General features: G+C 38.7%; 1 protein-coding gene across 1 annotated transcript; it reads right to left on the reverse strand.

The window, feature by feature from the left end:
* Positions 1-7497: 7497 nt before the first annotated feature.
* Positions 7498-8427, reverse strand: LOC143391482 (olfactory receptor 5P80-like). Its single transcript, XM_076844182.1, has one exon. The coding sequence runs from the start codon at positions 8425-8427 to the stop codon at positions 7498-7500; it is 930 nt and encodes a 309-aa protein (XP_076700297.1).
* Between the last annotated feature and the right edge of the window lie 5699 nt (positions 8428-14126).

A 14126-nucleotide genomic window follows, 5' to 3' on the forward strand; every position in this document is an offset into this window, starting at 1 on the left:
TAATGAAAAGGAAAGGTGAAAGTAAACAAACAGATCTGTTAACCTCCTTTTTTGTTCATATATTAAAATAATCCTCAACAGCTGTTTACCCAATTTAAATTAAACCATTAAAATCAAATGAAAAAAAAATATTTGGATCTATTTTTTCATGAGTGCTCATCATATATGATATATGGACATACGTACATTCAAACATATAACACAAAACACAAGTGTGCAGACATAATATAATACATATAACATATAACACAATAGTAAAGACCTTATAACTTTTTACAGGTGAAATCTCCATTGCAATGTTTAAAAACTCTATAGTCAAAAAAGAGAACTAATCAGCAAAACATTAACCTACGTCTGTATGAGCTCAAAAAACAAAATAGAACTTCATGATGTGGGAAAGGGTAATAATCAAATAGATATTGAAAAAAAGCATCCTGGTTCTGTTGCAGATGTAAGGATAGCCAAACTGGAGTTTTGGATATCAGCTTTCATGAATTTGAGCCAAATCATCTTCTTTTTGGTCTGTAGAAATCGCTTTAGTTAATCTCTCTGGAATCCAAATTGGCTGCTGCTCTCCCTGTAGAAACACATAAACAGACCTCGGACTCCAGACAATCACTGGGTCAGGACCTTTCCATTGTCCTGTTAGAAAATCCTTCCAAAGTACCTTGGGCTTATGCACATTTTTTGGACACATATGCCTTTCCACAGCACTAAGTCCTGGTGAATCCAAATTTAAAAAGTTTAGAGTAAAAAGGGTTATTTTAAGTTTATCTTTGGGGAATATATACCCCTTCCCAATTCCCTCTTTTTGCTTTAATAAGTACATTTTAATAGTTTGATGAGCTCTTTCAACTATGCCTTGTCCCTGTGGATTGTATGGGATTCCTGTTATATGAGTAATGCTAAATGATGAGCAAAATTGTTTAAAAGAGGTAGAAGTATAACCAGGGGCATTATCTGTTTTTAACTGTTTTGGAACGCCAACAGTGGCAAAATTTTGTAAGCAATGAGCTATAATATCTTTAGTTTTTTTCTCCGGCATGAAGGCAGCCCATCAAAAATCCAGAAGAAGTATCAACTGTAACATGCAAATATTTTAATTTTCCAAATTCTGGCAAGTGTGTAACGTCCAACTGCCAAATATGGTTAGGTATCAGTCCTCTAGGATTGACTCTAAGATTAACTTGTGGTAAAAAGGTCACATAATCTTGACATTGTTTTATTATTTGTCTAGCTGGTTCCTTAGTTATTTTAAAATGCTTTTGTAAAGTATTAGCATTGACATGGAACTTTTTATGAAAATTTGTAGCTTCTTCTAGTGTAGAAAAAATATGTATGTCATGTATAGTTTTATCTGCTAAATCATTGCCCAAACTAAAGACTCCAGGCAATCCTGTATGTTTCCTGATATGTCCTATAGAGAATGGATCTTTTCTGTCCCAGATTAGACTTTGTATAATGGAAAGCAAAGAGAAAACAGTATAGGAAGGGGAAATTTCACCAGCATCTTCAAGGGATACTATAGCATTAACTATATACTGACTATCGGAAAATAAATTAAATACAGAATCTTTCAACATCAAGAAAGCTTGCCATACTGCATTAAGCTCTACCTTTTGAGCTGATTGTTTGGGTAATAAAAGTGTAAAAGTTTGATCAGGTGTAACTATTGCTGCTGTACCATGTGAATATATTTGGAGCATTCATGATAGGTGTTTTTATTTTCATTTTTGGAAAAATTACAGGATGCAATGACCAAAAAGACAATAAAGGATTAGATAATAAGTGGTCATCCAATGAATCATTAGATTTGCACATGATTATTGCCCAAGTATTTAACTCATTAGCTAACTCATCAATTTGATTCGTAGTATATGGAGTAATAATTTTATTGGGAGAAATTCCAAACACTCCCTTTGCTGCTTTTATTCCTTTGAGTATTAATTGTCCTACAGCCTCAGGATACCTAATAAGAATAGTGTTAGGAGAATAAGATAAATGTATCCATAATAATGGACCATCTTGCCAAAATACTCCTGTAGGAACATTTTTTGTTGGTAGTACAATAAATAATAAAGGCAAACTTATATCAATTCTATCCAAATGCATATTTTCCATATATGTTTCAATGATTTTTAATGCCTTTCTTGCTTCAGGCGTTAACATTCGGGGTGAATTTGGGTCTGATGGACCTTTTAGGATATCAAATAAAGGTCCCAACACTCCTGTTGGTATACCTAGATAAGGCCTTATCCAATTTATGTCTCCTAAAAACTTTTGAAAGTTGTTAAGTGATTTGAGTTGATCTACTCGTATTTGAATTTTTGGTGGATGGACCATGGCTGAGGATAATAGAACTCCTACATGATTAATTGGAAAATTTAATTGTACTTTATCTATTGCTATCTCTAGATTATAATTTCTTAATAAGTTTGTAAGTGTGGCATAACATTCTAGCAATGTGTTTTTATCTTTGTGTGCTAATAATACATCATCCATATAGTGAAATATTTGTAGTTCAGGATTTTGATTTCTAAGTGGCTGGAGTGCTTTGTTATCATAAATTTGACACATAGTTGGGCTGTTAGCCATCCCTTGATGGGATGGGCCTTCATGATTCAGTGCAGGGTTAGAAAATGCAAAATGTGGACAATCCTCAGGATGAATTGGAATTGAAAAAAAAAAAACAATCTTTAATATCTATAGCTAAAACGTACCAGGTTTTTGGCAAAGCAGACAATTGAGGAATCCCCGATTGAGCAGGTCCCATAATAACCATCTCATTATTAATGGCTCATAAATCTTGCAATAATCTCCATTTACCAGATTTCTTTTTAATGACAAAAATGGGAGTATTATAGGGAGATACGGAAGGTTGTATATGTCCCTCTGCTAATTGTTGTTTGACCAGGTCATGGGCTGCTTGTATCTTTTCTTTAGTCAGGGTCCACTGAGGAACCCATACTGGTCTATCTGATTTCCAAGTAATTTTTATTGCCTCAGTGACCCCTTCTGAAAACCCAGCCCATGTCTATTTATTCCTTGATCTATTTGAATTGGTGCTGCTATACCTTGTTCTCCTAATCTTTTTTCTTTCCTGAAACCTTGTCTAGCCCTAATAGTGGGCGCATTTGGATTGATGTTATTTGTTAATGTCAAACCTAATTGATCTAGGACATCTCGTCCCCATAAATTTATAGGAAGATAATCCAATACATATGGCTGTATAGTTCCTTCACATCCTTCAGGATCCTTCCAATCTAATACGATTGCACTTCTATGGGGATTAGTTGCCACTCCTAGGCCTCGAAGTGTTTGAGTGGCTTGTTGTAACGGCCAATGTTTTGGCCATTTTTTATGAGATATGATGCTAAGGTCTGCACCTGTATCCAGTAGCCCATTAAATTCATGTCCTTGAATATTTAGCTTTAGCATTGGGCGAGAATCTAAATTTAAAGACAGCATAACCCAATCCACACCTGTGGAGCCTATCCCTTGGAACCTCTTTTTACAGTACGACTGGAAAATTTATCATGTAGCCTGGGTATCATTAATAACTGTGCTATTCTATCTCCTGGTGAAATTACTGATATACCCTTTGGAGAACTAGCTATAATTTTTATTTCACCTTCATAATCGGGATCAATTACCCCGGGATTTATCATAAGTTCTTTTAGAGTAGAAGAACTGCGTCCTAACAATAAGCCTACTGTACCTTGGGGAATAGGTCCTTTTACTCCTGTGGGAATGATTTGAACTCCCATCTCTGGAGTTAGTATTTCTCTGGCGGAGGTGCAGATGTCCAACCCTGCACTCCCTCTGGTTCGTCTGATGAGAGATCTGATGGATAATGTGTCCTGGGCACTACCCTGATGCTGTTGCTTGGTTCCTCCATGGTGTTTCTGGGTTCCTCCAGTGCCCCGTATATTTGTGGTCATGGGCCCTGGAGCATTGGGCCCCCCTGTCCATTTTTTGGCAACAGAGCCCGATGCCTTTCTCCATGATATCGTGGGTAAACACCTGGTCCTTGTCTTTTTTTTTGATAATGGAGTACCCTCTATGGTGGTTTGAGAATGGAATTCATTAGCCCAATGTCTCCCTCTATGGCATCGTGGGCAAATACCTGGTATTCTACTCCTTTGATACCTAGCTTTGTTAAACCCTCCTCCTATGGGGCAATTCCTTTTAAAATGTCCTGTTTGTTCACAATTATAGCATGTTTTTGGCCTAGCATCTAAAGCCTGTTGTACTGCTGCCAAGACTTGCCCTTGTTCATTAATGTCTCTACATAATTTAATATATGTGTTTAAATCTTCATGTCTCCATGATCTAATGACCTCTCTGCACCAATGATTTGCTTGGTCATAAGCCAGTTTTTTTTTTTATAAATGACATTGCTTGTTCTGTATCCCCCAAAATTCTGGAAGCCATTTGAATAAGCCTATCTACAAATTCAGCGTAAGGTTCATTAGTTCCTTGTATTACCTTAGATAATTGTCCTTGTAAATCTCCATGCCCCTGTAGAGTTTTCCATGCCCTAACCGCATCTACAGCAATTTGTGCATATACGCCAGGATCATATTCAATTTGTTGCCGTTGACCCTCATAAGGTCCTTTTCCTAACAACATATCTAGATTTCTTTGAGGGTAACTGGCTGCTGCATTTCGCCTAGCTGTCTCCGGCAAAATTCCTCATTGGCAACCTTCCATAACAAATATTGTCCTCCATTTAGCACAGATTTACACATACTAGCCCAATCTGCTGGCGTCATGTCCAAGTTGGTAATAGATTCGACCATGCTTACAGTGAAGGGTTCTTGAGGACCAGAGGTTGTTACAGCCTCCTTTAACTGCTTCACTGTTTTGAAATCTAAAGCACGGTGAATTCACTCCCCTCCTGCCTGCTCAAGTACAGGGCATGCTAATCTTTGAGGTCCTGTCTCAGGATCTCATCTATCAACTATGGGGGTTGAGGGCCACTCAGCTATCTCCATTGGTGGAGCTGTTGGTTGAATTACGCCCTCTGGTGATAGAACGGTGTTAGTAGCAGCCTCCTGTTGTAGCTTTTCCCCTAATACCTGTTTCTCCTCTGAGCTTTCTTCCTTTAAATTTCCTTCCTCTGTCTGACTCGCTCGAGAGACCTTGTCTTTTGCTTGATCTAAAATGTCTTTCTCCATGGTCTGAACCTCTAACAATTTACTTAACGCTCTTTCAGTTTGTTTTTTACTAATTTCTAATCTGTTATAAAGATAACACAACCCAATAAGATAACACAAAACAAAACCAAAACAGAATGAAACAAAAATGGAACAAAAAATCATTGTGTCAATTTTCCTATTTTCTTGACATGTGCATTTGTGGTCTATTTCTATCTCTTCCTCAGGGGTGAACAACTTCAAACCTTGAGCCAACCATTTTTCCCAGTCTGCCTGAGAAAATTCTAGGGATAGGCAGCTTGAAACAAACACAAAACAAATCAAAACAAGAACACATTGTTTTTTAAAATGGTCACCCATTCTCTCGCCTTCCCTTAGGGACAAGCAATTTCACTTACCCCGAAGCTTCAGATGTTCCCCGCACAGGCCACCAATTGCCGCAGTCTGGCTGGGCACAAATCACAAGCCACTGAAGCAGGAACAAACTTTATTTTTGAACTGCAAGAAAACACTTCACCCACACTCCCGGGGAATTCTCTCGAACACCCCACGGCTCATCCAGGAACCCCCAGCCGGAAATATCTCTCCCAGAAATCCCTCCTCCTGCACTTTCCCAACCAATGGGAACTCTCGGGAAATCCCCGGGAATCCCCACTGAGAACTCCAAGGAGCGCGAGAACTCAAAAGTAGCGGCCGAGGCGGGTAGTAATGCCTCGCCTGTCAATACTGTTGGCAAAATGCCAGGGGCCATACAGACTTGTCCGTGGCTCTCAGCACACAGAAGACATCATGATAATTTTGTGCCATTTGGGAATAAGGTGATTGACCTAAATGAGTCCTCTAGTATACATCAGTCAGGGTTAGTTCAGGAGAGTCACAATTCCTAATTATTTTGAGCAGGAAATAATTTAATTCAGATAATATCATATTTAAATATTATTGGAAGGACCCAAAGAAGTAAATTTTAGGAGACTCCAATCAAACTTTCAATTTCAAAACTACCATGATGGCCAAACTACAAAGGTCCAGAAATGTGCATGCTATTTCTTCCAACACTTAAGAAAATTGGGCTTCATGTTGAAGACATCCAATGTCGATGATTAAATAGAAAAATCACATAACATGTGTTAAGATTAATCTGCTATCTATTTTTATTAAAGCACAATCAAGTTCCTAAAAACGTTACTTTTTCTTTAAAAAATGTGCTCACATATTAAAAACAATTGATGAGTAAATGCAGAGGTTTACAACTCAAATAATTTTAAGTTAAAAAATGAAAATTAGTCTCATTCAGAGAAAGCATTTTTAGAACTATTACAACGTTTTCAGTGAGATTTTATGTAAGAAATCAAGCATTTTTAATTTCAGAGGTAATAGAAATAGAAGAAACAAATTGTTCAAAAGATACTACTTAGAAGTGTGCAGCATACAATTCCAAGACTGAAAAAAAATCTAAGAAAAAAACATGTGACTATTTCCACAGGAGTCAGTTCATCCCAATCAGTGCCCAGTAGGCAGTCCTTCAGGGACTCAAGGTATTCGGTGAAATGGATTTCAAAAAGGGGACAGCTAGTAACTAAGGGAGAACCTCAGATATCTTTTTGGGGTGGCTGCATCAGGCTTGCACAGAGGAATCCTGTCAGACTCAATCAAAGGATAATAGACTTTCAACCACATGCTCTACTGATTCCAACCCTTAGAATGTTGTAGAAAATGGAAACCATCTCTTTCACACTGAGATTTCAGAATACTACTCTTTATTTTACATTCAAGAGGTTCCAGATGCTTCCACAGTTTTAATTCTAAAGCCTACACTCAAAGAACATAGAACTTGTGTGCAAATATTTTTACTTATAGGTACAAGAAATGGTAGGTAAAGGGGAATAAAAGGAAGGAAGGAGGTTTGAGAATAGGAAGACAGTAGAATGGATCAGACATAACCTTCTTGCATGCATATATGAATACACCACCAGTGAAACTCCACATTATATGCAACTGCAAGAATAGGATCCTAATTAGAATAACTTATACTCCATGTATGTTTAATATGTCTAAATACACTCTGCTTTCATGTATATCTTAAAAAAACCCCAAAATTTTAAAAAGAAATAGTTGAAAGAGAAAGGATAAAGCAAGCTTATTTGACTAGATGTTCCCATATTATTAAATTCAAATTTTTTTTTACACAGAAAATTATCTTAAGAATGGGACAATGAAATTTATGGGTCTAGAATTCTTTAAACATACACATAATTTTCTTAGCATATTGTTCTTTCACCTGCAAGAAGGAGTCCTCATTATATTGTATTTATTATTCAAGTCAAAATTTTCAGGACCATCAATGAGTTCTAGTCATCAATTTTCTCATAGCCTCTTTAACCTCCTTGTTTCTGAGACTGTAGATGAGGGGATTCAGCATGGGGATCACCACTGTGTAGAACACAGACACCACCTTGTTCTCGTCAGTAGAGTAGCTGGACTTGGGCATGACATAAATGAAGGTAATGGTCCCATAGAACAGAGTGACCGCAGTGAGGTGGGAGGTGCAAGTGGAGAAGGCCTTGTGGCGCCCCTCGGTAGAGCGCATCCTCAGGATTGAGAAAAGGATGTAGACATAAGAGACAGCAATGACAAACACAGTGACCATAATGATGGAGCCTGAAGAGATGGCTGGAATTATTTCTGAAGTAAAATCATGAGAACAAGAAAGCTTTAAAAGTGGTGAATAGTCACAGAAAAAATGATTGACTTTATTGGGTCCACAGAAAGACAGACTTAGTAAACAGCCAGTAAATGTCCAAGCATTCATACATCCACCTAGGTAGGAAGCCCCCACTAAGAGCATGCAGACTCCAGGGGACATGTGGGTGGAGTAGAGCAGGGGCGAGCAGATGGCAACGTAGCGATCGTAGGCCATGGCAGCCAGCAGGAAGCACTCAGCTGTCCCAAAGGTCACCACAGAACAGAGTTGAGCTATACAACCAGCCACAGGAATAAAAGTTCCCTTCCTAAGGAAGCCTGTGAGCATGACAGGTGTGACTGATGAGGAGTACCCAATGTCTACAAAGGCCAAATGGCAGAGGAAAAGGTACATTGGGGTATGTAGTTGAGAGCTGCTTCTGATTAACATGATTATGGTGACATTGCCCACTAATGTGACAACATAAATTCCTACAAACACAACAAACAAAATGGTACAAATTATAGCATTCTCTGTCAACCCCAAAATAATGAACTCTGTCACCATTGTGCAGTTTCCAGTGCCCATTTATTTTGGGAATGGTCCCCACTGAAAGAAAAACAAGTAGCTGTTAGAGTGGAATAAAATAGTATCCTTTGCAAACTTACTTTTAGAATCATTGTATAATGTAAATTCCCAAACCATAAACACTCATTTGCAAATTTGGGGAAAAATATTTTCATATAATACCTCATGCAAAAACTTGATAAAATAAATGCTCATCAATTCATGGCCAGGAATATGCACAACCCTCCCACCCCCGCCTTTTTTAAAACACACTCAAATCATGTGTGGGTCATATTGTTAGTTCAGGTGTTCTGTGAAGAATAAAGGTGAACCAGAATAGAACAATTATTTTTCTTTTCTTTACAGAAATCAGTTGATTTCAAGAAATCACTGGCCTTGGTACCCATGTGCTCAGCCATCCACATTATTACCTTTCAATTATTAGCAAAGGTACTTAAATCCTGTATATGTAACATAACTGATAAATAACTATTATTATGAACACCATACACTTATGTGTCTGAACTTCAAAGTGCTACTGTCCTTATCTTTGTATGGGAGATAAGAAGGAATTTTGCCAAGGCTGAACAAAGGTTAACCTTTTAAGGAAAATACCAGTAACTTATTTTGGTGTCATTATGGCACAGAAGCAACATGTTAGGCAGAAATGCCATGAGCTTTGGAGCCATACAGCCTTGGGATCTGGCTCCAACTTTGTCACTGACAATCTATGGAATCTTAGACAATTTATATAAACTATTCAACACCCATCATTACTTTGTTTTTTTAAAAAACATACCTCACAGGATTCTTATTTTTAATAAAACGATATATGTAATAATAACAAGCACTGATAATAGAAATGCGGGTATGAGCAAAAAATAGTACCTTAAAATTACCAATTCTTAACTTCTAATATATAAATGAGAAACAAACCTTTCTGTATCAATAGAAAGGGAACACTATTACCTGTAGATGTATGTACCTCAATAATAAGGACAACTAACAAAGAATTTTCAATGTAAAGCAAGGCCATATTTATGAGAAGTTAGATCTTTTGGGATATAACCTCTTGAGTACAATTACTAGTGTGTGAAAATCCATTAGGATGATGAAAATTGCAGATGCACATTCAATATAAAAGGATTGTCTAATATTAATGATTTTTTGTGTGCATTAGACTTTTTATATAAAAAATTCTGATGGGTTGCTAAAACCATTCTAATTATATTCACAAGGGTAAGCAAAGGTACAGTGTCCTAGACACAATTTCAATTCAATATGGAAATCTTTTTAGAAGAATTAAGTGCTTATGAGATTTTTGTATTTCTAGATGGTTTAACCTTTGTTTTTTAATTGAACTCTTTATTTTGAAATAATTGGACAGTCACATATAATTGTAAGAAATAATAACAATTCAGAGATCCTATATTTCTTTTACCCAATAATAACATATTGTGAAACTATCATGCAATATTCCAACCAGTATATTGACGTGATACCATCAAGATGTAGAATATTTACATCACCACAAGGATCACCCATGTTACCTTTTATAACCCATTGACTTTCCTTCCATTATCATCCCCTCCTTAACTTCTGGCAACAGCTAATATGTTCTCATTTCTGTCATTTTATTATTTCAAGCCTTTTTCATTGTATAATACCCTGTTAGCTAGGCATTTAGTTCTTTTTCCTTTTAACAATTTTTCCTTAAAAATTTTGCACTTTACTTATACAAGTATACTTTTTTTTTTACTGTTTAATTTTCCCAGTGATAACTCTTGGCAACCATTTACTTTTAACCTTTTTCTCCCAACTCCAATCTAAATTCAAGTGGTCCTTTCTCCCATTTTTTTCCTCACAGATTATTGAGAAGATACATAACCTCTTCCTACTATACTAAGATTATATTTGACAAAATCCTCTGGGCAAAATTATAAATGTATATAATATCTGTCTCAATGAATTCTTCTTTCTGATAAGAATGGAAAATAAGGGAAGTGATATCAATAAGATGGTGCTGGGGATTGAACCTAGGGGTAGTCTACCACTGACTGCATCTTCAACCCTTTTTATTTTTTATTTTAAGACAGAGTCTCATTAAGTTGCCCAGGCTGGCCTCAAACTTATTTTCCTCCTGCTTCAGCCTCCAGAATCACTGGGATTACAGGCATTAGCCCTCACATCTGGCAAGTATAGAGTTTTCTGTGTAATTAAGATTACCAGCCTAAAATAGTTATAAGATATTTTATTTAAACCTCATGATAATTGCAAAGAAAACACCTATGAAGACATAAAAAGAGAAAGGAATCAAAGAATGTTACTATAAAAAAAATCAACAAATCATGAAGGAAGACAGTAGAACAGGAAAAGATGGACAAAAGAACCATGAAAGAGTCAGAAAATAATTAGCAAAATGGCACTAGTAAGTCCTTACCTATCAATAATTACTTTAAACATAAATGGACAAAAATCCATAGTCAAAAGATAAAGATTCATCCAAAAAGCTGTCAGAATTAATAAATGAATTCAACAAAGTTATAAGATCAAAAACAAAAAAATCAGCTGCTTTTCTATACATTAACAATGGACTATTTGAAAAGAAATTAATCCTATTCTAAAATAGCCCAAAAAAGTAAAATGCATAGGAATAAACTGTCTCGACCCCTTGCCCGCAAGGAAGACGCAACTCAGGAATCTTCTTTCAGCAGTTTATTCAGGCCCCTGATATTTCTTCTAATTCTTCTCCCGTCGGATGCCCCTCCCAGCCTTAATAAAGCATCCCAAGCCCCAATGCGAAGCTGCCACGTGGAACTTTCTCACAGGGTGCTGAGAAACAATGCACCAACTCTCCCAAACAAGGAGTTGTTTGTTACAGACCACAGTGGAGCCAGCGCCATCTTGCAATGGCGACCATAATCTGCAGAAATGGCTCACCACAGTTCCCCCCTTCTGTTTTTTGAAAACAATACAGGCGAGAGTAGAGGTCCTATCCCACTGTGCAGAAGTGGCTGCATAGTATGGCTCAGTCCTAAGGAGGGCCCTTCCCCAGATCTGAAGCCATATCAGCCGACGCCTTTTTTCGTGGGGCGGGGCGTGGACATCAAACCCGCATGCAATAGGACATGCTCTCCTTGAGGTCCACTTCAAGGATCACTCAAGTGCAGTGCTTTGCCTCGCATCCTGTATCGTGACGAAGGTGGACGAAGGGGGACAGCTGAGGCTGAACTGTGGCTGCACACAACGACAAATGAGTTGACAGCACCCTGAAAGAAAGGCACGGACTTCAAGGTGATAGAGAAGCATTAGTGTGGAAACCCACCTGCGTGCAATGGCAGCAAGACCGGCAGAGTGCAAGGGCTTTCCAACACTAAGAGAATAACGAGGAAAGACATGTCAATCCCAGTGCAATGTTATAATAACTTGGGGTGCAACGACCATGTCAAAGATTTACTGTTTAAGATGCGCAAGCCAGACTTGAGGTGAATTGCCATTTTCTAAAGCTGCAAGAGCTTGGATGATCATAGCCTTATCGTGAGCATTGCGGGCCTTGAGGCGACAGAGAAACCACAAACAGAGAAACATACCGAAGCAACACATTGCACCAAAAATGCCTACCCCCACCCACTCTTTAAAAAAGGAAAAGGCAGAAGATATCCAATCGGTGAATAGACCCAAAGTCACGGGATCAACATGGGTGCTATTCAAGACAGCTATCTAGGTTAGTTGAGACTGGATCATGTCTTCCGCTTCCATGGACCAATTTCCAGCCAAATATTCGCCAATGATGCGGGAAGCATTCCTGGAATCATTAAATCTGACAGAGGTTATGCATAAATGTGCACGTTGGTCAACACAACCCAAAAGTACTAAGTCAGCCAATTCTTTTACCTGAGCTTAGAGTAAGTCTATTCTTTGGTTGGCAGCTAAAATCCCTGACAAAATATGTTGATTAATTGTATTTTGGGATTCAAGTATGGTGGAAGTTTGTTGGACAACTTGATTAATGGTGGCAGCAGTTTGTACTTGATTGGCCATAGCCACTTTGGCCGTAACCGCTGCAGCAGCAGATATCGCCACGGCTGTCACTATAGCCGCTGTGATCCCAAAATCTCTGCGGACTCTAAGTAGCTCAACAATAGGGAATTTATCAGGATTCGTAGTGACCGGGATTGGGACAAAAGTTGGAATTTTCATAACCACTGCTACAGTCCAGGAACCATTCCAACACTCAGATAAGAGACAGGTAGTATGAGAACAATCCAGCATCCCCGATGAGGTGGCCTTAGCCAAAAGGAATAAGAAGGGGGATTGGACACAGACCATAGCAGGAGGCAATGTGGCATTATACAACAGAGAGTTGAATGAAACAGATGTAAGTCTATTACCTTGTTCACTTTCCCTAACAGTACCAGAGATATTAGCCAGCCAACTTTTGGCTCCTACCAATTGAGCCAGTGCAGAAATATCGGCTGAAGCCCCCTTTTCATTGGAAATCAGCCATTAAAACCAGGACCAACCTACTCCTGTAGAGGAGCTGGCACTATTGTTGAAGTTATAAACATACCTATTAAGAGAGGGGGAAAGGGAGAAACCTTTAGCAACTTGATGTTTCTCCCAAGAATGATCCTGACAAGGCGTAAATATTGGGGGGAAACCAAGATTAGGGGAACAGTAAGGAGAGGCCTTGAAATGAGTGGCATTATAAATACTACTAGAAAAGGGAGGCACTGGGATTAGTACCTCGGAGATAATAGCCCAGGTAGTTATGTTAAGAGCAGAGCTGCTGTTTGCAGGGGTCTCTGAGCCTGATTGCTTCCCCGAAACTCCCTTGCTCAATACATCACTGATAATGTTTCCTGAGACCTGATTGGACCGCAATGGGTCCTCCCAGTTAGTCAAATTTTTGGTCTTAAGGCTAATGCAATTAGCGTTTCTAAGGCTGAAACAAAAAAACTCCTGTGAGATTAACTTGAGATTGATTAAAAATTCTCTCCATGTCCCCTCTAGGAGAGGCACAGGGAGTAGACATCTCACATGAGGTAGAAAAAAGAGTGGAGAGGACACTAGAATTACCATGAACCAGCATCGGCATTGGCCATGCCCGTGCCACTGCCCACCACCGCATTGGTGTCGCCTGTGCCATCGGCACCAGCACCAGAGCCAGAGCACTTAGCAGAATGAAGATCTTCATCACAGGATTGTTGTGGTATCTCTTGTTGCTGGTCAGCTGATGTCGAGACTCTTCTTGTCAAGCGTTCCAGGACCCACAATGGTTCCGTACGATCCTGGGGAAAAACACATACAGATCCTCGTGCCCATGTCAGCAAGGGGTCAGGGCCGTTCCATTGGCCCGTGAGAACATCCTTCCACTTAACATAGCCAATCACAGAGGGCTGAGGGGACACATGTCTATCGGCTGCAGAGCGACCATGAATATCCAAATTTAAAAAATTAATGGTAAAGAGAGCTAAGGACAGGCGTTCTTTAGGAGTGTGTTCAGCTCCTATTCCCCCTTTTTGTTTTTGTAAAGTTTCCTTTAAGGTGCGATGAGCACGCTCAACAATGCCTTGTCCTTGAGGATTATAAGACAAACCATGAGTAAGTTGCACTCCCATAATAGAACAAAAAGCTGTAAATTGTCTGCCAGTATAAGCAGGTCCATTATCAGTCTTAAGGGATGCAGGTGCACCCCATGCTGCCCATGCCTCCAAACA

Source organism: Callospermophilus lateralis, chromosome 2 (assembly GCF_048772815.1).
Source record: "Callospermophilus lateralis isolate mCalLat2 chromosome 2, mCalLat2.hap1, whole genome shotgun sequence".
Taxonomy (NCBI): domain Eukaryota; kingdom Metazoa; phylum Chordata; class Mammalia; order Rodentia; family Sciuridae; genus Callospermophilus; species Callospermophilus lateralis.

What these genes read in the sequence shown, in the direction of transcription:
- LOC143391482 (XM_076844182.1), bottom strand. Translation starts at nt 8,427, where the DNA reads ATGGGCACTGGAAACTGCACAATGGTGACAGAGTTCATTATTTTGGGG.